The sequence below is a fragment of the Phyllopteryx taeniolatus genome, chromosome 9 (assembly GCF_024500385.1).
Source record: "Phyllopteryx taeniolatus isolate TA_2022b chromosome 9, UOR_Ptae_1.2, whole genome shotgun sequence".
NCBI classification, from domain to species: Eukaryota; Metazoa; Chordata; class Actinopteri; order Syngnathiformes; family Syngnathidae; genus Phyllopteryx; species Phyllopteryx taeniolatus.
This window is the reverse complement of record NC_084510.1, coordinates 21,054,114-21,081,924: the sequence shown is the minus strand read 5'-3', so window position 1 is coordinate 21,081,924 and position 27,811 is coordinate 21,054,114. Positions and strand designations below refer to the sequence as shown.

Here is a 27,811-nt window from a genome sequence, read left to right as displayed (position 1 = left end):
GTGTGAAACAGCTGGGATGAGAATCAGCACCTCCAAATCTGAGACCATGTTCCTCAGTCACCAAAGGGGGGAGTGCCCTCTCCGAGTCGGGGATGAGATCCTGCCCCAAGTGGAGGAGTTCAAATATATCGGGGTCTTGTTCACGAGTGAGGGAAGAATGGAGTGTGAGATCGACAGGCAGATGGGTGCAGCGTCTGCAGTGATGTGGACTTTGTATCGGTCCATTGTGGCGAAGAAGGAGCTAAGCCGAAAGGCGAAGCTCTCGATTTACCGGTCGATCTACGTTCCTACCCTCACCCTCACCCACAGCTCGTGACCGAAAGAACAAGATCCCGGATACAAGCGCCCGAAATGAGTTTCCGACGCAGGGTGTCCGGGTTCTCCCTTAGAGATAGGGTGAGAAGCTCGGTCATCTGGAAGGATCTCAGAGTTTAGCCGCTGCTCCTCTGCATTGAGAGGAGCCAGATGAGGTGGCTCGGGCATCTGAGTAGGATGCCTCCCGGACGCCTCCCCGGTGAGGTGTTCCGGAGACCCCGGGGACAAACCAGGACACGCTAGAGAGAATATGTCTCTCGGCAGGCCTGGGAACACCTCGGGATCCACTCGGAAGAGCTGGAGGAAGTGGCTGGGGAGTGGGAAGTCTGGGCTTCCCTGCTGAGGCTGCTGCCCCGCGACTCGACTTCGGATAAGCGGAGGAAAATGGATGGATCTATGTGGCAGTGTTGTTACCCTTTATGTAACAGATATATCAACACAAACGGTGCTGTAACACATGTAGACATAAAATATAATGATACGCCGAGGCATATATTCTCTATCCTTTGCAAACACAAATAATATTAATGCCATACTGAGATGTCGAGAGAGGAGCTGAGCCTCCAGTCTTATACTGCCTCCAGGTGGCAAAGGCACGCACACCAGAATGAGCAGCACATTAAAGGAGAAGTGTGAGAAAAACTGTTTAATTATTTTTAATTCTATTTGATTATGTAATTACTGTACATTTAATACTATCAAGTGTGATTTTTGTCATAATAAAATAAATATTAAATATTTTTTTTTGGGAGGAGTCTGGCAAGGATTCATGGCATTTCCATTCATTTTAATGGAAAAAGATGTTTAGAGATACGTGTGCTACGGACGTGGTCAAGGAACTAATTAAACTCGTATCTCAAGGAACCACTGTATAGAGACCATTCACACTCACAGTCACACCAACAGTATGGACAATTTAGAGTTTTCAGTGAACCTATCATTAATTTATTGGGAATAGGGGATGAAGCCGAAGTACTCTGAGAAAACCTGCGCAGGCACAGGTAGTACATGCAAACTCCACACGGGAAGGCCAGAACCCGGATTCGAACCGCCGATCTCAGATTTGTATGTTGGATTTTCTAACCACTATTTCACCGTCACGTCCAATCATGTCCTTGTCATTTGTTTTTTTTTCTATAAGCAAAGAGGGAAAAACAGATTAAAAATCCCTGCCTGTACAGTTAATGGAATTTAAATAGACCAGTGTCATTTCGGCTTTTTTTTTCTTTGTGTTTTGCCAAACTCCCTTAAAGCAACATCTAAAACTGTCGGATGTAGCCCTGTTACACAATTGCTCAAATTGCCAGAATGTGTCGCAACGGCTTGCGGGTGCAGCCGGTATCATTAGAAAGGAGAAAGGAGCCGTTCAAACTTGCATACCGCACTGCCAGAAACAGACAACTGGTCCAAATGACGCAGTGGTTTCCATTGGTGATGACATCAGCAGCAACATCAAAGGAAGAAATATTAAATATTAAGTCAAACAATCATGAATCACTTTACACATTATTTTAGCTGGAAGATTAATTATTACTGTAATTTGAGTATACTGTAAAGGGAAAATCAACTAGTCACACTCCCCGGAAAGTTTAACTGGGTGTTGGTCAGAATAATTCAAAAAAATACAGAACTGAAAATTTCAGCACTGATGCAGGGCTATTTTAAATTACTGGAACTTAGAATTATACATACTGAAGAATAATCTTTATTTAGACGAGGTTATAAAAGGTCTTAGAAGGGTCATGCAGGCTCCTTGCAAAATATCGCTTTTTGTCCAAAAACATTTTGGGGGATAGAAGTGCTCCGTTACGAGCAGCATGTCTGTCAGATCTGTCGGTTCAGGCTTCACTTCTCTACTCTGACCTTTCTTTGTGGAGTTTGCATGTTCTCCACAATGCTTGCGGGGGTTTTCTCTGGGTACTTTGGGTTCCTCCCACATTCCAAAAATGTGCATCTTGCAGTAGGTTCATTAAAGACTCTAGATTGTCTATACTGTAGGTGTAAATGTGAGTGTGAATGGTTGTTTGTCTGTAGTTGCCCTTTGATTGGCTGGCAGTCTACAGTGTACACCACTTCTTTCACCAAAAGTCAGCTGGGATAGGCTCTAGCTCACCCGTGACCCGAAGGAGGATAAGGGTATATGGAACTGTATATTTTGAGTAACATTTTAAATATACTGTCATACATAAGTTCACCACTAAAATTAAAGCATTGAAGCAACACAGAGTCTAAATGAGGAATAATGATATACAGATGGACCTTTGTCCCGCCACACACCGAACGCCGCCGCCGAAAGCGACTGAAGTCGATTTTGTCTGCGTTGCTCGGTTTGCAGCTTTCTTTACGCACGCCCCCCCCCACACACAAAAAAAATAATAATAAATAAATAATTCAAAATTGGGGCAGCACGAAACAAGTGGTTCGCATGTCTACCTCACAGTTCTGAGATCCTGAATCTCAGCTCTGGCCTTCCTGTTTTCTGTGTACTCCTGCTTCCTTCCACATTCAAAAAGCATACATGTTAGGTTCATTTAAGACTCTAAATTGTCCATAGGTGTGAATGTGAGGGTGAACAGTTGTTTGTCGAGATGTGCCCTGCGATTGGCTGGCAACTAGCCCTGGGTTTACCCTGCTTCTCGTGCCAAAAGTCAGCTGGAATAGCTCCACTGAATGTCTGGTGGTTAATCTTCTTCTCACATTCATCTTCTCATGTTTAGGGTAGGTCTTTTCCTTAGGAATACTTTTCAAGCAAAATGCCAAAGAAAAAGCACTCACAGTTAGACTTTTATTTGCTCGCTGAACAGAGGTCTCGTGAGGTGTGTTGAAGTCGCATTTATGTGCTATTTTTAGAGGCAAAAAACTGTTATCCTTCAAAGTGTGAGTATTTTTGCATGATTTTATTTATTGACTCATTGAGTTGTATTATTATACATTATAGAGTAGTTTGAGCATTACTTGAAAGAAATTGCATCTACTGTTAATGATGTTTATGACGTGAGCTGACTGAGACTTTGCACTGTTGTCATAAATGAAAGGAGTGTCTCAGATAGCATACCATCGTATGTTTATGTTGCGTCCTCATATGGCTCGGCAGTGGCGTGCTTCAGTTGACATGTTTGCATTTACATTTTTTCACACTGCAGATAAGCAAGATTAATAGCATGGAAACAAACCCATACGCTTAATAGCCGACAATAAGATGTTGGCTGTGATTTAACTGTGTTATTGTGACAGTTTTTGCGGTAACCTAACCTTTGATTTAGCTTTATCAGGGAGCATTAAGATCTTGTTGATGTAGTGAAAGCTTAAGGTCATCGTTTTATTTATTTATGTATTTATTTTTTGAAATTAGATGTGATTATTAACCGCAAAGGCCAGTCATGTAGCCATTTCCTCTCTCCTTACAACATTTCACACTGAAAAGCTTTTTTTAAAATTTTATTTAAAGTGCCACAACAATAACTTAACAATTATGCCACAGCAAGATTTGGTGGTTAGCACGTCTACCTCAGAGAGCGGTTCTGCGTTGGAGTCTTGGTTCAGGCTGTCCTGTGTGGAATTTGTATATTATCATCATTCTTGTGTGGGTTTTCTCCGGGAACTGTAGCTTCCTCCCACATTCCAAAAACAGTGTTAGGTTAATTGAAGATTCAAAAAAATTTCCATGGGTTTGAACATGAGTGCGAATGGTTGTTTGTCTATATGTGCCCGACGATTGGCTGGCAACCAGTCCATGGTGTAGCCACAAATTCAGCTGGGATAGGCTCCAGCTCACCTGTGACCATAATGAGGACACTCGCAATAGGAAATGGCTATTATTCCACATCTGTTGCAGTATTTTTATTGTATAGTAAGTGTATTCACATTAGCATTTGTTTGATAACTGACGACTCTAAATTGCCCATAGGTGTGAATGTGACTGCGAATGGTTGTTTGTTTCGATGTGCCCTGCGATTGGCCTGTGACCAGTTCAGGGTGTACCCCGCCTCTCGCCCGAAGATAGCTGGGATAGGCTCCAGCACGCCCGTGACCCTAGTGAGGATAAGCGGTACAGAAAATGGATGGATGGATGGATGGATGGATGATAACATGAATTGGAGTGGATTTGACCTCTGAGGTTCCACTGTGTGCTCTTTGCTGGATGTATCTTTTGTCAATAAAAAGCAGTCCACAAAATACAAGGCTAAATCTGTTTAACAGCAATGGAGACACAGGATCAAGTATGTCTACATCTTTAGTGGTGGACAGTGGACTTGGAGTTCCCCCTCTGGGTGATCGCACACCCACCAGTCCCTTCCAAGTGGAATTCCCTACTGACTACCACTGGAAGGAGCCAGCAAGTAAAGTCAAGTCATTAGAAACAAGAGATTGAAGGAAGAGGAAACAGTTAGCTGTGGCTGACTCCCACAATGGAGAAAAGTAGATCGACCAGTGAGGTGAGAAGAATTTTGCCATAGGTAATAATCCTCCTTCTAAGATATAGTGCGAAAGTTGTATAAGTTAGAGTTGGAACTGTCATCATTTATGCATCATCTCCATTCAAAAAAGGAATCTTAGTAAACCTAATTTCAGCCAGCATCAAAGTGCGTCTTGCCTCTTTGGGTTTTTGCCACCCTTTACTGACAGAATGACGCAGTAGGAAAAGAAGAACAATATTGACCCGAATTAACCATGATGTAAGCAAACTCTCATCCAAAGCAGAAAAGACTCATAGTGCCCTGTGTTAAAGAGAGTCATCATTCTATTAGGTAATGTTTACCGCGGCTACCGGTTTTATTTTGTTTGATTGCTACTTCCTATTTTTGTGCCATTACCTTTGGCTTGACAGGACACCCAGCCAGTATTCACCAGTTATTCATGAACAAAGGATTTTTATTATGTGTGACTGATGTTGTGCATTTGAGTCCATGTGTTTGCGTTTGACGAAGAAGCAGCACAGAGTGAAGACGTACGCCGCTACGTTAGATTCTAGCTCGTGATAGCAGCTGCATGTCACCTGTGAACACAATTAGTGTTTTCTAGCGATCTGTCTCGAAAGGCTTGTTTCTACCAGGCAGTAAGGTTCAGTACGGCATGTATTGTGGGTTCCTGGATTAACGACGGTCCACACACCCCTGTTCTAATGCCAGGGTATGTGATATAGAAAATGAGATCAAGATGAATCACTTCAAAACTTTTTCTATCATTAATGTCACCTGTGCGATATGGACAAAATTTTATGTACTGATATAGGTAATTTAATATCTCAATAATGATATATATCCTGATATAGTATTTTCCCTTAAAATTGCATGAAATTAATGGCAAGTTTCTGTGATCTTTTCTTTGTTTATTTCTACACTATATATTTTAGACCATACAATTAAATGAAAAAAAGATGAATCAAAATAAAATAAAACACAAATATCCAATGGCCAACGAAATACCATTCAAAATCTCTGGTTGAACAACCACTTTTCAATGAATGCAGTCAATTGCAAAGGATTAAAATAAATACAACACAGTGCTTAAAGTAACATTCAAGTCACCCTACCATTTATCCGATTCCCTCAGTAGTGGCAAGGTACTGTATATCTAACAATACAAATGATAGGGGGCGGCACGGTAGCAACTGGTTAGAGCGTCTGCCTCACAGTTCTGAGGACCGGGGTTCAATCCCCGGCCCCGCCTGTGTGGAGTTTGCATGTTCTCCCCGTGCCTGCGTGGGTTTTCTCCGGGCACTCCGGTTTCCTCCTACATGCCAAAACAAGCAAGATAGGTTAATTGAAGTCTCTAAATTGCCCCTAGCTGTGAATGTGAGTGTGAATGGTTGTTTGTTTATGTGTGCCCTGCGATTGGCTGGCAACCAGTTCAGGGTGTACCGCGCCTCCTGCCCGATGATAGCTGGGATAGGCTCTAGCACTCCCGCGACCCTAGTGGGGATAAGCAGCTCAGAAAATGGATGGATGGATAGAAATAATAGGGGATTGTATCGTACGATAGACGTTTTATCTACAATATATATCATTTTATCGCACAGCTCTAATGTGACCTACACAGTACTGTACCTACTGTCTGCTACCGTTCAAATGCCAGGTTTTTGTGATGTAAAAAAAATATACCGAGATAAATCATACTGTTTGAGGGTTTTGTAGATGTCTGTCTTGAGCTTGGTTGGTTTCCACCAGGTGGTTCGAGTCGGTATTTGTTTTACTATGTTCCTTTTGTAAATTGTCCCACCCGAGTCGTCTTACTGGCTGTGGGGTCGCTGTGTTACTTTTTATACTAAAATTAACTTGTACCACTTGGTGGCAATGCTGTTCATGCGTTAGCCCTGTGATTGTTATCACGTGTGTCCTAAGTCCCATCCTAATTTAGCTGGGATAGGCTCTAGACACCCACTGACCAACCCTGAACGTGATAAGTGGTTTAATAATAATAATAATAATAAGACGAAAAATTATTCATTTTATTTATTGGCACCTTTCAAGGCACTCAAGGTCACCGTACAAACATAGTTTAAAGAAATCAAACAATACAATAAAAATAACAAAATATAAAACATCAATGAAAATGGTAAACGTAAATAGGCAGTCCAGAATTGGTGTGTCTTGATTTTGGATTTAAAGAGGGGTTAATGAGTCTGTTTTCAGAAAATTCATAATCAAAGTCAATGTAGCATGGCAGTCCTTTATTAATTTCAAATATTCAACAACCAACAGATTTGATTTTGGCTTCTGGGAAAGTAATCAGTTAAATGGTACAATACATGTTATAACAACATGAAAATATGTTGTAAAGTGAAGTATTTCTCTGCCAATGCACTTTAGCATATTTTCAACAGAGACCGTGATTTACAGTAGCCTTTGTTCCACTTTCCTCTTTGGAAACCTATCAGAGTACTGTAATTCACAACCACGCTTCAAGTCAAACCTCTTTTCTGGGATTTTGTGTGCCCATGGCTCATGGTACGTGTTGCTAAGGATGCATGAAATCCGTCCATTTTTTTAGCACTCATGGTTGAGCTGGAGCCTATAACATCTGACATTAGCCTAGGCATACAGGACAAGGTGCACAAATTTATCAATGAGTTGTCGGTTAAATTTGTGATAAAACATTCTGATGTGTTATATTTTGTTGCAGTTTGTCAACGGCCTCACATCAGGCAATATCTTTTTGAAAATGGGCTCATATTCCGGGCAGTAACATATTGAATTAAGATAAAGATTTCAGAATCATTGGCTGATGACAGTAGTCTATCACCCCTTCACACTGGCTTTCTGTCAAATTGGTGCACCAGACAAAATTATTCGCATATTTCCTTTCACTAAGCTCGTAACTCAGTTTACCCCATATTAAATCAGTCTTTCCCATTGAAATGAATTGAAATGCCATCAATTCATTCCAACCTCCTCCAAAAAGCACCACAATCTTTCTGTTTTGTGTTTTTAATAAAGAGAAATAGCACTGTATTGCCTAAAAACATAATTAAGGTCAAGGTATTGCTATCTTTTATATAGTATATGCCAGGGACTGGAGCTGATCATGAAATGATCTTATTTTGGGATGCTGTGTTGCTATGTTAAAGGAAACACCGTTGCAAAAATATCCCAGTGTTGCTAGGTTCTGTTTAAAAGGCAAAGGTGACCTACCTTCTGATGTGGCTATTTTGCAGGATCGTTGTGTGAACGAGGCTTATAAAATCAACACCTTGGTAATATACGGAATGTGAGCTGCTTGAGTGACGACTTGTGATGTGCTGTTGAGTCAAACAAGTTGGTATAGAATGGAGGTTTATGTCAATTCAGAACAAATTCCGCTTGGTGGACTGATTTGGAGAGATGTTTACCTTGAACTTTTGTGTGGTCCAGTTGACTGCGATTTTTTTTGTCAACGAGAATCACATCATCCGTCGTTGTGTTATTGTCTGAAGGAAGTGCCCTCACATCTTTTTTCTTAGCATTTTGAGGAATAAGGCACTACTTTTCCTGTATTCTACCTCAGGCCGTTGCCTCCTCTGCTTCCTCACATTTTTAGATATGCAGCATTTGAAGTGGAATGAGGTCTAAACTGACCTGAAGTCAACTTGTGTGGCCTCAACTCAACTATACATTTGTGTATACAGTGCCTAAGCGTGCTCATACACACTCCCAGGGCCATACCACTTACTGTGTGTGTAGCTGTGTGTGACCTTGACAATGTGCACCACTCCTTCCCCTTATCCACCGAAGGAAGCGTTTGAGACTCTAGGGACTCATCAACTATTAACTCATAACTATTTAAAGGAATTGGGGGAAAGTTCATGTCCTCAGATTATTGTGAAAATTGCCGCTTCTCTGCGAGCAGCTAATGGAGCTAACACACACGCGCGCACATGCATACACATACCTCAAGTCTGTAGCAGTGTCCAGGGGATTTTGTCAAATAATTTAGCTTTTTAACAAAAAAAAATGCATACTTTGTGATTATTTGTACACATTTTTGGCTTTTATTGCAGTAGAGTAGACATGGCACTTGTAAAGCTGAAGTTTAGCAACACAAATCATTTCAGAATTATAGCTGCTAAACATTTGACAATAAAAAAAGGTGGGAAAATGGTGGCTTTTACATGTAAAGGAGGCGTATGACTGATACCATGTGTTGTACTAGAACAGACATGGCATCTGTAAAGCTGAAGTTTACAGCAAAGTTTAAATGAGAAAGTGCTGCTCAGCAGGAAAAAGTTATGTTTTTTTTAAAGGCTGTGGGGTTATTTCTAGTCTATAATTAGTCCAAAAAATGACATGTATTGGCATATCCTGTCACTGTCAAAAATGTTTGTTTGGCCGCACCGCCACACTACATGCCCGTGCATGCAAGACTGTCCTTATACAGGTATGTCCTCATAGGTCTTTGTTTGCATTAAAGAGATTACCTCCAGTCACCCCCGCTGTCCTGAGGATATTCAGTCGTGTGTGTGAGTGTGTATTTGTGTGTGTGTCTCTGGGTGTGTGCATGGGCGTGTCTGTGTTTGAAGCTGGCAAGCTCAACATTTCTCATGACAATAGAGAGGTTTTTTTTGTTTTGTTCACGAGACAATAGATTGAAGTGATAAAAAATGACTTCAGGTTCTGTTACACACTGTAGTTCCCATGTTGTTCTGAGCTGTTAAACACCCACTTTCAACTTTGCACCTTCTGCGTCACAATAAAATAGTGTGAGTAAATGATTGACAGCGACAGAGCAGTGAGGCAGTCAGTCTGTCTTGTATCAGTCGATGCAGTTTCACGGGTCATTTTATGTAAAAAAATAATTTATTCAGAATTGTGTTTTTTCCAAGAGAAAGCTTTTATTTTCAAATTATCTGTCAAGAAAAAAAAATTATATACAGACCCTTTTAATATCATGGAAAAGTTTATTTATTTCCAGAATTCTATTCAAAAAGTTAAACTTTCATAGATTTAGGGTGCAGTTTAAACCATTTCAAGTACCGTAATTTCTCGTGTATAATGCGCACCCCCAAAGTTGACCCTTCTACCTATGTATAATGCATTTTTACAGTGCATGATTTTGCTTCTACCCATAAAAACATGAAGTATTATCTGTATTTTGTTAGTTTTTTCAAATAATTATTCTGAACACGGTGGCCGACTGGTTAGAGCGTCAGCCTCACAGTTCTGAGGTGCGGGGTTCAATCCCCGTCCCCGCCTGTGTGGAGTTTGCATGTTCTCCCCGTGCCTGCGTGGGTTTTCTCCGGGCACTCCGGTTTCCTCCCACATCCCAAAAACATGCATTAATTGGAGACTCTAAATTGCCCGTAGGCATGACTGTGAGTGCGAATGGTTGTTAGTTTCTATGTGCCCTGCGATTGGCTGGCAACCAGTTCAGGGTGTACCCCGCCTCCTGCCCGATGACAGCTGGGATAGGCTCCAGCACGCCCGCGACCCGAGTGAGGAGAAGGGGCTCAGAAAATGGATGGATGGATGGATATTCTGAACACACAATACTTTCTTTTTATGAACTTGCTCTTATTTTGAAATTCACAGCCCTACTTTTATTTAGTAAATGAGAAAACACACAGTTGTGCTCAAATGTTTGATTACCCAGGCAGGATTTGTAAGGTGTTTACAGTTCTTTTAAGAAAACATGAAGGACCAGGTGAAACACATTTAATTTTGTGTTAAAGGATTTCAAATTAAACTGTCAGGCATTTCAGAAAAGCATTATCATTAAGCAAAACATAACAATAAAGAAATTAATGATGGTGGTTGTTCAGTCATCAGTCGTATTTAAAAATAAATACATAAATAAATAAAATAAAAAAACTATTTTTTTTTAAATATTTCACAAATTCTCCCTGGTTATGTAAACTTATGAGGACAATTGTACATATATGCAGTCATATGTACCCCTGTCATATTGGAATGAAAGTGTAGTCTACACCTTTTTCATAACCTCTTGGTGGCATACTAGAATGAAAGTGTACAACTTTTTCATAACCTCTAGGGGGCGGTTACATAGTGGAATGAAAGTGTACAGCTTTTTCATAACCTCTAGATGGCGGCATAAATTGATAAAATGTGAAAGTCTTTTTCATTTTCTCCTATACCTATGTATAATGCGCACTATTGACTTTTGACAATTGTTTGAGGTAAAAAATGTGCATTATACACGAGAAATTACGTTATTTATTTGTTTATTTTTTACAGAATTCGGGCTTCCAGCTCATAAAACCAACAAAATCAGGAATTCAAAAAATTGGAATACTTTGACGATATCACCATTTACCGGTACTTCTCAATTTTTGTAGAAAAAAAAAAAGGAATTCGGGTGACGTTAAATCAATCACAATATGGTACTTTCAAAACGATATGTATGTGGAGGTTTTTGAAGCTGTGACACCCGCTTCATTCAACTCTTTCTGGAGCTCTGCTAGATTCTTGAATTGTCTCTGTTTGATCATCTCTTTTGCTGGTGCATCTTCTCCTGCCACATTTTGTCCTTCCATTAATATGCTTGGACACAGCACTCTGTGAACAGCCAGGCTTCTTAGCTATGAACTTTTGTGGCTTACCCATCCTATGGAGGGTATCAATGATGTTTCTTCTGGCCAGTTGTCAAGTTTGCAGTCTTCCCCATATTCAACCCAACTGAGACAATTGAACCAAACTGAAGCAATTTAATGACACCTGGGGAAACCTGTGCAGGTGCTTTGAGTTTAGTAGATGATTAGTGTGTGACACTCAGTTTAAAACATTTATAACCTGCAAAATTTGGGCTGATTTCGTCACAGTATTCTAATTTTTTTAATTCCTGAATGTGTGGGTTTTATGAGCTCGAAGCCCAAATTATGTAAAAACAAACAAATAAATGCTTGAAATTGCTTAAATTGTGGGCCCTGAATCTATAATCTAAGAAAGTTTAACTTTCTGAATGGAATTATGGAAATAAATAAACCTTTCCATGATATTAAAATTGTTTGGAATGTGTGTGTGTGTGTGTGTGTGTATGTATGTATATATATATATGGGGAAGTTCCAAAGCTTGTTTGGTTTAAGGAGAAATCGACCAATTGCTAGAAGTAAAAAGAATACTGAACTTATTTTGAATTATGTCATTGTCAAGTGAAAAATGAATCCGATTTTTTTTTTTAAGGCCATATGACCCAGCACTAATAGAAATATATTTTCAAGAACTAAATCGCTATTCAGTGTCATGATGTTTCATGTTGAGGTGTTGCCGCTCTTACACTGACACCGAGTGACTGCGTGCCGGGAGAGAAGTGCAACCAGAAAGGCACCATGAGGTCGCATGTCAGACCAAAGTGACAGGAAGTCATCGGCATCTCATGTCTGCCACCTCCCCAACACACACATATGCACACACTTTTAACATTTAAATTTTATGATATAAGGCCTCTTTTTTAAAAAATGTGTGAGTGTACACGCAAGTCCATATAGTGTAAGGCCATGCAGATAGCGCACACATTTTATATTATGGATTAGTAATCATACAGTCATGGCCCGAGCACATGATGCTGAGCTGTCTGAACTTCTGCTGAGTCCAGACTGTGTCAGAGAGAGAAAATGTGTGTGTGTGTGTGTGTGTGTGTAGTTCCCTTTCTATTGGTCATCACTTCCTGAGGAAAAGCATGACCGTGTGCACTGACAAACACACACACACATGCAAACCTCTTCACTGTCAGTTGTTGGCCACTGAGCTCATGGTTATGACTCTGTATTATTAAGGACAAAACAAGGTGAGTGGAACATCTTGTGTATAAGCATGTGTGTGTGTGTGCGTGTGTGTCATTTATGTCAAATTAGTGTTAAAACTACTGTTAATACCTACAGTTAATCCTTTTATCAGATGGTTTCGACTGCCTTGTTGTGATTTAATGTTTTAATTTTTCATCTTACTCTTTGGTGTGATATGCAGATTCCATGGCAAAGTTTTTCCATCTAATAAATATGCAAAATGATCGATAGTGTTTAGTTTATTGGACTACTTTTTATGTAGTTGGTAAATTTATCCATCTAGAATATTTTTTTTAATGAACAGAAATTCTTCTGTTCTTTTTTTTATTACATATCTTTTTAATTATATGGGTTTCTTGAGCGCTTACGAGTTTTTCGAGATAGAAGCCGTCATTTGGAAGTAATTTAGTTTTCACTTACGAGGTCAAAATTGAGACATTAACACTGTATGGTGGCAGTGGGCACAACTCAACTCACTATAAGAAGCACTTTGACAAATAATGAACAATTCTTAAAAAATTAGCCTTCAAGCTGTCTGATGTCACTCCCAGTTGATGTTTACTGTCAAACTAAACATGGAACTAGGAGCATTGCACAGTCTATTTAAAACAAGCACATAGCTTAGCTTTTAGTCTGCTAGCTTAATGCTAATGTTAAAATGTAATGGTAAACTCATATATAAGCCTTTAACCAACTGATATTTGAACAACAACTGTGCAGCAACAGATTGAGACATACAATATAACAGTACTCAGTCATATTCTTTATCCTCTGCAAGGAACTGAGATCTCTGTACTATACACACGTCCATGTACATTATATCTGTCCATTTGTGCTGTACTGCTCTCAGGTGGCCGAGGTGGAGAGCAGCACAATGGCCATTTAATTGATAAAAAGTCTGACAAAAACAGTTGAATTTTTTAAAATTCTATTAAATTGTCATGATTGTATGTTTTTATAAAGTACAATATAATAGAGCGCTGTTTTACCTCAGTAAAAAAACATTACATATTTTTTGTTTTTGTTTTTTCAAACGGTACGGATTAAAGGCATTTTGATTCATTTCAGTGGGGACAGATGATTTGAGATATGAGTGATTTGAGATATGAGTGCTTTGAGTTACGAGTGTGGTTACAGAACGCATTAAACTCGTGTCTCAAGATGATTGATGATTAAACATTCAGCAGGGCACATTGACCTGCAGAACTACAGGAGGGTTAAGTCAAAATGAATAATTACGCACAGTGAGTAGTGGTTAACAAGTTTGCCTCACAGTCGAGAGGTTATAGGTTTGAATCTCGGCTCCAGCCTTCCTGTGTCGAGTTTGCATGTTGTCCCTAAGCTTGTGTGGGTTTTCTCCGGGTACATCCTCCTACATTCCAAGAAACTTGCTTGTTTGTTTCGTTGAAACTGGTGGATGTTAGCGTGAATGTTTTTTTCTCTGTGCGCTGGGATCAACTGCTGACCAGCCCAGGGTGTATCCCAACCCTCACCCAGAGGTCAGCTGGGATAGCCTCCTCATCTGTGACACTAATGAGGACAAGCACTATAAAAATGGATCAATTAATTATTTTTATCGTAATGTGATAATTGTAGCAGAAAATATGAATAACAACACTCTCACTAAAATACACCAAGTTACTATTACCTTTTCATACTTTGACTCTTTTGTAAGTTAAAGAATAAAAAAAGACGTTGCAAATGTAGTTACTTCGGGTACAAGAAAAATAGCATAATAAATTATTTAAAATGATTACATGTATATATATAAATATATATATGTATATATATATATGTATATATATATATACGGAATTGTAAAAAAAATATTTTCTATATATTTTTAATGAGAAGGAAACATAACCTATTTTTTTATGTACTGGTATATCACATTATTTCAAAATAAATGTACAGTAATGATGATTTAAAACAAAAAACAACCCTGTCACTGACTAACACCATCAAAACACCCTTTCGTTCTATTTTCATATCTACCTTTATTTTTTTATGTGGGGGGAAAAAATAAACATACAAGCAACATTTTTATTCTTTCAAATATTTTATACAATATTTTTCAAGTTATGTAATGATGATAGAACCACTACAAATTCTGTATAGACAACTAAAGGGATAAGATAATAATATCAATATCAAATATCTCAAGTATGATAACGGATTAAAAAAGAGGAAACACCACTGAAATATGGTTAAAAAAAAATTAGCTCCAGATATTGTAATTACAATTCACATAATCATCAAAAACGGCGGCACGGTGGCCGACTGGTTAGAGCGTCAGCCTCACAGTTCTGAGGTGCGGGGTTCAATCCCCGTCCCCGCCTGTGTGGAGTTTGCATGTTCTCCCCGTGCCTGCGTGGGTTTTCTCCGGGCACTCCGGTTTCCTCCCACATCCCAAAAACATGCATTAATTGGAGACTCTAAATTGCCCGTAGGCATGACTGTGAGTGCGAATGGTTGTTTGTTTCGATGTGCCCTGCGATTGGCTGGCAACCAGTTCAGGGTGTACCCCGCCTCCTGCCCGATGACAGCTGGGATAGGCTCCAGCATGCCCGCGACCCTAGTGAGGAGAAGCGGCTCAGAAAATGAAAATGAAATAATCATCAAAAACAAAATCAATATTATTTTGATAGTAATGTAATGACAGGCGGCATGGTGGACGACTGGTTAACACATCTGCCTCACAGTTCTGAGGACCGGGGTTCAAATCCCGGCCCCGCCTGCATGGGTTTTCTCCAGGCACTCCGGTTTCCTCCCACATCCCAAAAACATGCATGGTAGGTTAATTGAAAATTCTAAATTCCCCATAGGTGTGAATGTGAGTGTGAATGGTTGTTTGTTTACATGTGCCCTGTGATTGGCTGGCAACCAGTTCAGGGTGTACCCCGCCTCTCGCCCGAATATAGCTGGGATAGGCTCCAGCACGCCTGCGACACTAGTGAGGATAAGCGGTGGAGAAAATGGATGGATGGATCGATGTAAAAACAATAAAGAATAACAACCCTCTTTGCATAGTGAAGTTTTTTTTGCTCTTAATGTAAAAGAATGGTTTAAAAACTGTATAATATATCTTTGATTCATAATTTTGTATTCTTTACAAGTATTTCATCCAGTATTACTTTTCTGTCATGTAATGATGCTAAAAATGAACAACTACCAACTTAAACAACTAACTGTATCATAGTCATTCATGACTGCAACTTCCAAATTAAGAACCCTGATGAATATTACAAATATCAATGTTATTAATGGTTCAATTAGGCCCTGTATTAGTCAGAGCTCTACTCTTACCACTTTGCATGTGGCTGTGGTCTGTGACAGTTCTCGAGTTGATACCATCTTTCTCTTTCATGTGATTACAATGTTACTGTCTCCTCTTTATCAAATTTTGTTCACATTTGCGCAGGAGTGTGTCTTTCCCCTCAGCCCGACCTCCAGTCGACCCTGTCGTGTTCCACTTTCCATGCTTTTCGGAACATGACGAAAATCAGAATCATATTGAAATCAGACAGTCGCGACACTGTTTCACTCAGAGGTTGTGGGTGGTTTCCAAACCACGTGTCATGCCAAGCTTTTGAGGCCTGTCGCAGTAAATTCTGTACCCACTGAGCAATTGAGTACAAGACAGGCCAGACCGCTCATTTTTTTTTTTTTTCTGTCACACTGATGTTTTATCATGCAGGAGTGGAAGGGGGGAAACCGTCTCAGGTAAAGCTGCCCCAAGTTGCCAACCGCCATTTTTAGGGCCCCCCTCAAATTGCTTCGTTGTTATTCTTAGGCCAAAGAAATCGCTTCCCCATATTAAAATTATTGTCTTATTACTATATATATATATATATATATAGAGAGAGAGAGAGAGAGAGAGAGAGAGAGAGAGAGAGAGAGAGAGAGAGAGAGAGAGAGAGAGAGAGAGAGAGAGAGAGAGAGAGAGAGAGAGAGAGAGAGAGAGAGAGAGAGAGAGAGAGATGAAATGAAATGCAATGCTGTGAAAAGGTGCCTCGATGCAGCCTTTAACCCACCTTACTCCTGACCAACCGTTACGAAAGAATGTCACCAATAATTTTTACAGGCACTATTTAAAACAATTGGCCACCAATAAAGTTTACCAAGTATACGCAAAGACGCTTGAGAGTAGAGGAGCAAAAGAAAAGAACGCACCTGTGGAGAAAAAGCAACGAATCGTGAGTAGGTTACCTTTATACTATAGAGCACAGGTGTCAAACTGGTGGCCCGGGGGCCAAATCCCTCAGAGGGCTGTTATGACTGTAAAACAATTAAGACGATTTGCAAATTTTGGATTTTAGTAAGAAACATGAAGTGGATGTACATGATAAAATGATGTGGCGGGCCGGATTTGGCTCCCGGGCCTTCAGTTTGGCACCTGTGACTTACGATGTTAAAACTAGACAACATCATGAGTTATTTCCGTAGCCCATAATATACGCAGTAAGAAAATAAAATGCCAACTTCACATTTAAGAAAGACTTTGGGCGGTGAATTTACACATCGGCAAACTGATAATTAGGTCTTTGAGGGTGTCAACGCCAGCGTCGGTTACAACTTTGAAACCACTTCATAAGTCAGAAAACTGCCAAGTTGACTTGGATTTAGCACTTGTATCTAGTGCAGGTGAACCTAACGAAGTGGATGGCGAGTGCACTTCCACATATCAGATTTTTTTTTTTCTTGTTTGAACATTGGACAGTTGTGTCATGTCGGACTGACCATGCAAAAATTAGAACGCTGAGTCGTTTCAAAGGCAATGACTGACACAGACAGTACAGGCAGAAGCGCCTTAGTCACTGTCATTGCAAACCGCGTGGTGTTAAATGACTTTTTTTTTTTGAGGAAGTGGCACATCTTGCTACACTTTCCCCTCACAAGCACACGCATTTTCATCGAGATGCAAGACCGTGAAAAAGTATTTGCCCCCTTCCTGATTTATCACACTTAAATGTTTCAGATCATCACACCAATTTTCATATTTAACAAACACAACCCAAGTAAATATAAAATGCTGTTTATAAATGATGTTTGTTTTATTATTATTATTTATTAAGGTAAAAAATCTAAATCTATCTGGAAAAAGTAATCAAATGTTTGCAATAATTGTTTTAACTCAGTATTGGAGGCTTTTCAAGCATAAACTGTTAAACCACAGTATGTCAATTGGATTTAATTCCGGACTTTGACTTGGCAACTCCAGAACTGTTTTTTTGGCCATGCAGAGGTGCACTTGCTGGTTTATTTCAGGTCTTTGTACTGGTGCATAACCCAAGAGTGCTTGAGCTTGAGGACATGAACTGACCAGACAATTGCCTGCAAGATTTGGTAGACAACAGAATTCATTGTTCCTGTTTCATTAATCACAGCAAGTCATCCGGGACTTGAAATAGCGAAGCAGCCCCAGAGTATCACGTTGCCAACAGAGCATCACGCTGCTACCACCATAATGTTCTTTTTTTATCAAATACTGTTATTTTTTTACTATTTCAGTGATCTCTTAATTGAACTCAGCTTTCCAAAAATTGTGGTTAATCAAAGTTAACTCATGATTTAACAAGGGTGGTACAATCATTTTTTCACATAGGGCCTGAAGTCATCATTTGGAAAATTTATTTTGTCTTTACTTGGGTTGTTTTAGGGAGATGTTGAAATTGTCCTAAAGCAGGGATGTCCAAACTTTTTGCTAAGAGGGCCAGATTTGGTCAGATGAAAATGTATGGGGGCCGACCATTCGGCCTGACATTCCTCGAACCATTACCATTTTAAATTAACATGTAAATATGTAACTATATCACTTTGCTGTCTGCAACTAGGTCGATATTGCAAAAGAGAATCTGCTTTCAATTGCATTATCAGGATAGTTAAAGGTTAAAATATTAATAAATTAAATACAAATGAACTATTTTATGAAAGTTGACTGAATTTTTTTAGAAACATGTATTTATTGATTTTGTTTTAACAAATCACATCCCAGTGCATTTTGACAAAGAATAGTATAGTGACTATTTGACAAAACTGTGGTTTGATCATCACAAAAAAATAAATTCACTGAGACTCGTAGCTCGCCTTTGTAGAATTTTCATTTGAGTCACAGGCTATTGTGAAAAAGCGCTGCTGTGCTATCAAAACAGCTTCCAGTGGCTTCAGTTTTTCGGCATGTTTGTTCGCCGTTAGCTTGTCGTAGTTAGCATGTTTCGTCTGGTAGTGCCTCTTAATATTAAATTCTTTGAAAACAGCCAGAGTCTCTTGGCGAATTAGGCAGACACAGTTGTTTCGTATGTCAGTGAAAAAATCCACTTGTCCTGGAGACGGCGGCCCGCGTTGTCAACTTTCCTCTTTTTAGTTTCAGTTGCCATTTTAGAAATGGGCTAAAAACATACCACAGGTCACGTGACAAGAGTGCAGCCACAGGTCTACTGCCACCCTCTGTTGAAATATAAAATGGCTTTTTTTTGGATGTGTGTATTGTTGACTGTGATAAACTGTGCTGGCGGCCACATATTATTGATTTTATGACATGATGCTTCGGGCCGGAGGAAATTTGGACACGGGCCGGATTTGGCCCGCGGGCTGGACTTTGGGCATGCCTGTCCTAAAGGTCCCATGTTTTGGCGAGTTAGACCTCCACCCTCTAACATGGACGTAGTATAGAAGTGTCAATTTCATAAAAAAAAAAACACCTTGGTTTTGTCATACGAGTGTCCAGAAATGCCCCTCTGACAGCTACTTCTGTTTGAGCCAGTTTTGTATCCGCTTTGTCCATATTTGGCTAAGACCACCCCCTTTCTTCTGATTGGTTGCCTCCATGTTGAAGACCCACCCAGAAGCACACATTTGTTATGTTGACAGCGCTGGCTTGGGATCGGAGCTGTAGATAAGCTCGAGAAATTCAAATGACCTGAGTTCAGGGCTCTCAGCAGAAAACATCAGAAACTCAGGAATACGTGGACAATTTTAATTCATATTTTACATGTTTAGTGAGGCACCATAGAGACAATATTACAGCCTATCCCAGCTGTCATCGGGCAGGAGGCGGGATACACCCTGAACTGGTTGCCAGCCAATCGCAGGGCACATACAAACAAACAACCATTCACACCTACGGGCAATTTAGAGTCTCCAATTAACGCATGTTTTTGGGATGTGGGAGGAAACCGGAGTGCCCGGGGAAAACCCACGCAGCCACGGGGAGAACATGCAAACTCCACACAGGCGGGGCCGGGGATTGAACCCGCGTCCTCAGAACTGTGAGGCTGACGCTCTAACCAGTCGCCCACCGTGCTGCCCCTTTAAAGATCAAAAAAATTTAAATGCTATAACTGTGCAAAAAAATCTGAAATCAGAAAGGGGGCAAATACTGTTTCACGCACTGTATAATCTAAGAAGTAGACCTCATTGGTTAAAGAGCTAAAATAATGGACAACGTTTACTGATAAATACTTTTGTGATGTACTGCGATTTAACACTTATAAGTAATAGGGTATAGGAAAGCAAATTGCGCAAAGGAATTCATTTGATTGTCTGTTGCGCCCTTCTCTTTCTAAGAGCCAAGCTTTTTCATTATTGAAGGTGAGGCGATAAGGGCAGCATTGAATGCTGCATGACCGGTTCGTCTTTTTTTTTTTCTCTCGCATATTACACATCTGGCTTTAACCCTCTCCCTTACATGTTTACATTGTCCCTTCGCCGTGCGTGAATGTATGTGTGGGAGGTGTTTACACCCTTTCTTAATGACTACATGTGTGTGTGTGTGTGCGTGTTTATATATATATATATATATATATATATATATATATTTATATATGTGTGTGTGTTTATATATATATATATATGTGTGTATATATATATTTATATATATATATATATATATACACACACACACATACTGATTCTTTCATATATTCAAATACAAACTATAAAGACTGCCATGTTTGCAGTTGTTGTAATAGAAATGTAGTTACTTGTAGAAAACATTACAATTGTAATTTGGACCATTTAGATAGCTAAATTGAATGTGTGTAATCCTGGCAAACGTGAAACATGACACCAGGTGTGGTCACTTTTGCACCTAGTGTCACGAGCTGTGGCTTAAAAAATTTGTTACGCTTTTAGGCTGGTAGTGACAGGTTTATTTTTTTTAAGTCGGGATTGATTTCGACCTAAAATGTGCACAAATCAGAGGAACAATAGCAGCTCGTTATGATTTCTCGATTGATTGACTGATCCACCTCTAAAAATGTAATGATCTCTTCTTTCCCACATCCTTCACAAAATTCCGTAGAAATCAGTTAATTAGTTTTTCCATCTGGATTAAAGGTAAATCATCTTAAATAACCAAGATGAGTTCAGTTGCCTCCATTCAGTTTTTGCAAATTTCGATGAACTGGATGGCTGTGATAGTAACGAGTTTATTTTTCTAAATCGGAATCGATTTGACTAAAAATGTACACAAATACAGATCCATAGCCAAAAGTATTGAGATCATCTTTGGCCTTCACAAAATTTTGTAGAAATTTAGTAGCTTTTACCTAATCCTGTCACCTACAGTAGGTACGGAAAGTATTCAGACTCCCTTAAGATTTTCACTTTTTTTTTTATATTGCAGCCATTTGCTAAAATCATTTAAGTAATTTTTTTTCCACATTACTGTACACACAATACCCCATCCATCCGTTTTCTTAACCGCTTATCCTCACTAGGGTCGCGGGCTGCCGGCGCCCATGCCAGCTATCTTCGGGCGAGAGACGGGGTACACCCTGAACTGGTCGCCAGCCAATCGCAGGGGACATTTAAACAAACAAACATTCAAACTCACATTCACACCTACGGGCAATTTAGAGTCTTCAATCAACCTACCCCGCATGTTTTTGGGATGTGGGAGGAAACTGGAATACCCGGAGAAGCCCACACAGGCACATTGGGAGAACATGGAAACTCCACACAGCGTTTTGAACCCCGGTCCTCAGAACTGTGAGGCAGATGTGCTAACCAGTCGACCACCGAGCCCCCTTAGTAGAAAAAAGTAAGAAAAAATTTGTTTTTTCAGGAGCTGGAACGGATTAATTGCTCTTCACTTCATTTCACTGGGAAAAAACGATTTGATATATGAGTAAAATGAGTTACAAACTCAGTCACAGAACGAATTAACATTGTAAGTCAAGGTATCCCTGAAGTTGTGGCAGTTGACTTGACTGTTGGCCTTTTTTGTGTATTGTAATGACTGAGACAAAGTCCTCCTACACACTGCCAGGTGCACTAGTTCTGACATGTGGCAAGCCAAGACGTGGCGCGACACACTCAAGCTCAGGAGTTACACGCGTGCGCCGACAAATACACATACACACACACACACACACAAAAACACGTTTCACCTTTTATACTTATTGACGCCGTGTTTGCTCATGCAGCTCGCAAACGCATGCACGTTTCATTCATCCGCCTCTCCGTGCTGTCACAGACACGTAAAAAAAAAGGTTGTTTTGATTGCGATGTGATTAATGACATTCTAAGGCTGCAATGCAACTCCTCTCACTTCTTCCTGAGCTCAGAGCTGTTTCTCTCCAAACATGCACCGTTTGCAAACTTCAGGCAGGTCTATTTTCAGTCCTGATCTGGCTGCCGGCCTACAAACGGAAAAATATCCAGGTTTCTCCAACTATAAATAGTCTGCATTTTGTCCTAGACGTAGCCTCCGAGGTGGTGGAAGCTACAAGTTGCACAGAAACACCAAGCTGCAACAATGTCAGAGTGATGTGAATTCTAAGTAATCCCAACCTTGTTGCTGCATTCCAAAGCGGTGAAAAGGAAACAATAAGGTAATTGCCAGAGGAGGATGTTTTTTTTTCCAGCCCACGATCCATTTTTATAGCACGACTGCCACCATCGTCTTATTTTAGTTGTTGCATAATTCAGCTCATTCATTGTTTATTGGGTCCATTCAGGCATTTGTGGCGATGTTTATCAGTTTATTTTCAGACACTCTAGGACAGGTAGTAAGCTGTTATTGATTATTTATAACCTGTCGCCACAGTTTTTCACATTCTTATAGTTGCTCAAAACACAAAAAAAATGTCATTGTGGACTATCAAATGTGTTATTCCTCGTCCACTACAATAAATTAAGTCGTGTACAGATTCTCGTCATCATTGATTTCGATGAAATGTTGAATTTTTACAATTTTCCTTTTTGTAAGAATTGTTGCTAAATTTTACACAAAATTAAAAGTGAGCAAAGTGGGCATAGTTGTCTGTAAATATCCCAATACCACACAGGATGTGCTACTAAGTCAATGCTAAATGGATTGAGGTTTTGCAAAGTTTCAAAAGTTTAGCGCATCGCAGAACCGTATGTACATTTGGAAGATGTTTTTGACATTTTTATGTTTTTCAAAATGAATCACTTGTCAGGATTTTATTTAGTTTCAGTTAAGCTTTGCATTTGAATGTGATGAACGCTGAGCCGTAGGCCGTAGCCATTCCACCGAATAAGGTGTTAGTCATTTAATTGTAATTATTAGATAAATATGTAACTGCTGTGTGAAAACACTTTCTTTCATTTTAATGCATAGATGTTTAGCTGTGTCTCAGGCTTAGCTGCCTATCTTTTCCATTTTCACGTTCCACCTAACAAAAATTGTTAAGCCTCAATTGCATGTGTATATAGAGTAAATATTGGAGAGCTACATAGTGATATATAAGATATATTGTATATACTGTCTACCCTAAATATAGTGTGGTAGAAAGTGAACGGAGTGAGGTTTCCAAAGCTGGCCAAGTTAGTGTTTCCCTACATTTGAAACACTCAACCATAAAGGTGTTAACATGTTTATAATTCTCAATGTGAATAATGTCACCTGGACTATTGTTACAGTTAGACATTTAATTGTAATTATAATTGTAATTATTAGATCAATCTTTAACTCCTGTGTGAAAACACTTTCTTTCATTTTAATGCATCGATGTTTAGCTCTGAGCCTCAGGCTAGGCTGTCTCTCTGTTTATTTGTTTACATTCCACCTGAAGATGTTTCACGTTTAATTGTAAATGTTTGGTAACTATTGGATAAATATTACACTCAGCACTTTCTTTCAATAAATTTGAATGGAGTGGGGTTTCCAAAGCTGGCCAAGTTAGCTTTTCATGACATTGGTATTTCTAAACTATAAGTACATTTGGGAGAGTTTTTGAAAAAACATTTCTCAACAGGTTCAGTTTCCTGGACTGAATTTATTTTGCTTTCATTACTGTTTGATTCTAAAGAGGGTTAGCTCTTCCATCCATCCATTTTCTGAGCCGCTTCTCCTCACTAGGGTCGCGGGCGTGCTGGAGCCTATCCCAGCTGTCATCGGGCAGGAGGCGGGGTACACCCTGAACTGGTTGCCAGCCAATCGCAGGGCACATAGAAACTAACAACCATTCGCACTCACAGTCATGCCTATGGGCAATTTAGAGTCTCCAATTAATGCATGTTTTTGGGATGTGGGAGGAAACCGGAGTGCCCGGAGAAAACCCACGCAGGCACGGGGAGAACATGCAAACTCCACACAGGCGGGGACGGGGATTGAACCCCGCACCTCAGAACTGTGAGGCTGACGCTCTAACCAGTCGGCCACCGTGCCGCTGGGTTAGCTCTTCCTCTCTGTTTAAATAGTATTCCACATTTCTTCTAAGGTAACCTCCATACCAGTATTAAAAAGTATTTTTTTTTTTTTTTAAATCGCACATTTTTCTTCTAATCCCCACTGGCTTTAAATTGAGCGCTGTTCTTTCCAGGCAGGCGTAATCACAGCGACAGATAGAAGAATAGACAGAATGAGTGACTTATTTCACAGGTCACGATCACAAACTAGACAGACACACATACATGCACGTGCTGCTGTTTGTGTGTTCTTTGCTTGGGCAATTGCTCAGTGAGCCACCCAAACATCAACAGGGTGAAGACGGACATGTCACGAGCAGAGTTCGTCTTGTTCCGAATGCGTCCTAATCTAACGCTCTATTGACCAGGAAGACCGCAGAGACGAACCCTAGGACAGAGGGGGGTTTGATCTTGTAATCAAACTGTAATTGTATATATTAGCATTCTTGTTTTCTGTGAAATAAAACATGCATCGTTAGCATGACATGCATGTGAGTGTGTCTGTATCTCCCAGTAGACGCTTCCTCCTTATTTTCTTATCTCGCCACAAGCTGCCACTTCTCCCCACATTCATTCTTTCTTCCGTGTTTTACATTCTTTTTTGCTGTTTTTCTCTGAAGCAAGGACACATGTGATAAACACGGAAATGTTGTATCAGCTAACACGTCAACAATCCCGTTTCTCTCTCTCTGCAGCAGACATGGTGGACACCCAGCAGCTCCTAGCCTGGCCCGTGGGCTTCAGTCTGAGCGCCGCTGATCTGCCCGAACTGGACGAGAGCTCCCACTCGCTGGACACGAAGCACCTGACCACATTGGACTACGCCTCCATCTCTTCCTCGTCCTCCTCCCTGTCACCCTCGCTCTTATCCTCCATGTCGTCCGTCGGCATGACCTATGACCTAAGTCCGCCGCAGGGCGAGGACCACCTCACCAACCTGGACTACACTAGTATGCACAGCTACAGGACTCACACAGACATACACAGTAAGTTATAACTGATTCCTGATTATGCTATTCCTGATTTGCGTAAACTAGGAGCGTCCAAAGTCCAGCCCGGGGCCATTTGTCTTCCGGTCCACCTTTTTTATTCTTGCAACGCATATTTTTCAAAATCAAATAATCTGTAAGCCATTTATTTTAAAGAAAAATGTTGTACGTACCCTGACGACCAGTCTAGGGGGTACCCCACTTCTCTTGACAAAGGTCTGGGGGACAGGCTCCATCTCACTTGTAACCTTGACCAGGCTAAGCAGAAGCTAAATGGATATCTAAACTATATTGAGTCGCCTGTTCGTTGAGACTAAGTTGCAGGGGAATATCAAACCCTTTCATTGATAGATTCCATCAAGCTGGAGCCAGAGTCGCCTCCGCAACACACTGACAGTGCGGTGTTCTCCAAGCTCCAGGACGACGCGTCAACAGCCGTGCTCAACATCGAGTGTCGCGTGTGTGGAGATAAAGCCTCTGGGTTTCACTATGGGGTCCACGCTTGTGAGGGATGTAAGGTAGGATGGTCTATCGGTCATCATCAAGGCAAGGCAAATTTTTATATATATAGTGCATTTCATACAGAAGGTAATTCAGTGTGCTTTACGATTAAAAGAAAAAAGTACATAAAAATACAAAACTGCTTAAAAAACATTTAAAAACAGACTAAAATTACTAAAAATGTCCAGTGCAAGAAATATCATTTAAAATGGAAATGCTCTAAAGTGCTCAGTCATAAGCAAAAGAAAAAAAGAATAGTTTTTAACCTTGACTTAAAAATATTGACACTTTGGGCTGCCTTCACTTCTGTTGGCAGCTTATTGCATTTGTTTGCAGCATAACAGCTAAATGCTGCTTTACCATGTTTCTCCATGTTACTTCAGCACAAAGGCACGCAAATGCACGACAGTCACCAAAGATTCAATGACAAATCAACTAGTTTTTTTCCCCTCTACAATTAAGGTTTTTGAATTTGAAGGTTCAATTGTTATCTCTATTTTGTCTTAGATTCATATTCGTTCAATAATTTTCAATCACAGATTAATTTTCTTTTAAATAAAATGATTTTTTTAAATTTTGGTTCTGCCCAAATAATATTGCTTTAATAACTATATATTAATAACGACTTATAATTCAGGCGGCACGGTGGACGACTGGTTAGAGCGTCAGCCTCACAGTTCTGAGGACCTGGGTTCAATCCCCGGCCCCGCCTGTGTGGAGTTTGCATGTTCTCCCTGTGCCTGCGTGGGTTTTCTCCGGGCACTCCGGTTTCCTCCCACATCCCAAAAACATGCATTAACTGAAGACTCTAAATTGCCCGTAGGTGTGACTGTGCGTGCGAATGGTTGTTTGTTTGTATGTGCCCTGCGATTGGCTGGCAACCAGTTCAGGGTGTACCCCGCCTCCTGCCCGATGATAGCTGGGATAGGCTCCAGCACGCCCGCGGCCCTAGTGAGGAGAAGCGCCTCAGAAAATGGATGGATGGATGGACTTATAATTCAAGTGATATACATTTACATATTAAAATAAATTAAAATACAACACTTTTTTTTTGTAACTGATGGAGTTTTAGTACATTCGCCTGATTTCGATGGAGGCAGCATGGGTTCAGGTCCCACTCAGTGCCGGTGTGAATGTGAGTGTAAATGGTTGTCTGTCTATATATGTGGCTTGTGAATGACTGGTGACCAATGCAGGGTGTAGTCTGCCTTTCACACGAAGTCAGCTGAGATAGGCTTCAGCTCCCTGCGACTCTCAACACGCTAAGTGCTAAAGAGGATGGATGGATATATTGTTATTGTATTTAGATTTGTTTTTTATATTATATAAAATATGCCTGCGTGGGGTTTCTCTGGGCACTCCGGTTTCCTCCCACATCCCAAAAACATGCATGGTAGGTTAATTGACAACTCTAAATTGCCCGTAGGTGTGAATGTGAGTCTGAGTGGTTGTTTATTTGTATGTGCCCTGCGATTGGCTGGCAACCAGTTCAGGGTGTACCCTGCCTCCTGCCCGATGATAGCTGGGATGGGCTCCAGCACGCCCGCGTCCCTAGTGAGGAGAAGCGGCTCAGAAAATGGATGGATGGATGGATACAATTTTAATATAAAATGATTGGATGCACGTATTGTTGGTAATTTTCTGAGTCAGAGTGTAAGGAAGAGTCATTGTTCTTAAGTCTCGGGGGAGGGAGGAAGGGACTCACCAGATGCAGAGGTCAGCCAAGGAGGCAAACACTTTAATTGTTTTAAAAGAGTAAACATTCTTTATTAAGGCGGAGTCTCGAACCCCTTTAACTTCCTCTTCCTTTAAATAATGCATTATTTTTTTTTTTAAAAAGGAAGACCTGCTGCCTGGAAGAATGAGGATGCTTAAATGCAGTGTTTCTCCAGAAAGTAATAGGATGGGTGTCTTAAACAGAAAACCATAACCGGTAATGTCATTCTTTAATGGAACTAATGTACTTCCTAAAGTAGTGGAAAGTAAAGGCCTCAGTCAAATAGACACCTCATTTTCCCATCAGGAAACAATTAGAAATTGTAATTTTCTCAGTTCATAGACATTATTGTTCACACGTGGATATTTAAGAGTCAACTACTCAGTTGCTAACCAAAACAGCAGCACCGACCGAAG

The 27,811-nt window shown here is 40.3% G+C and overlaps 1 protein-coding gene across 1 annotated transcript in view; it reads left to right on the top strand.

Annotated features, from left to right (window-relative positions):
- pparg (peroxisome proliferator-activated receptor gamma) overlaps positions 1-27,811 on the top strand; it is a 45,017-nt gene that overhangs the window by 4,832 nt on the left and 12,374 nt on the right. The window contains 2 exon segments of the mRNA XM_061784461.1: positions 24,884-25,174; positions 25,529-25,695. Coding sequence (XP_061640445.1) covers positions 24,884-25,174; positions 25,529-25,695 — 458 coding nt within the window.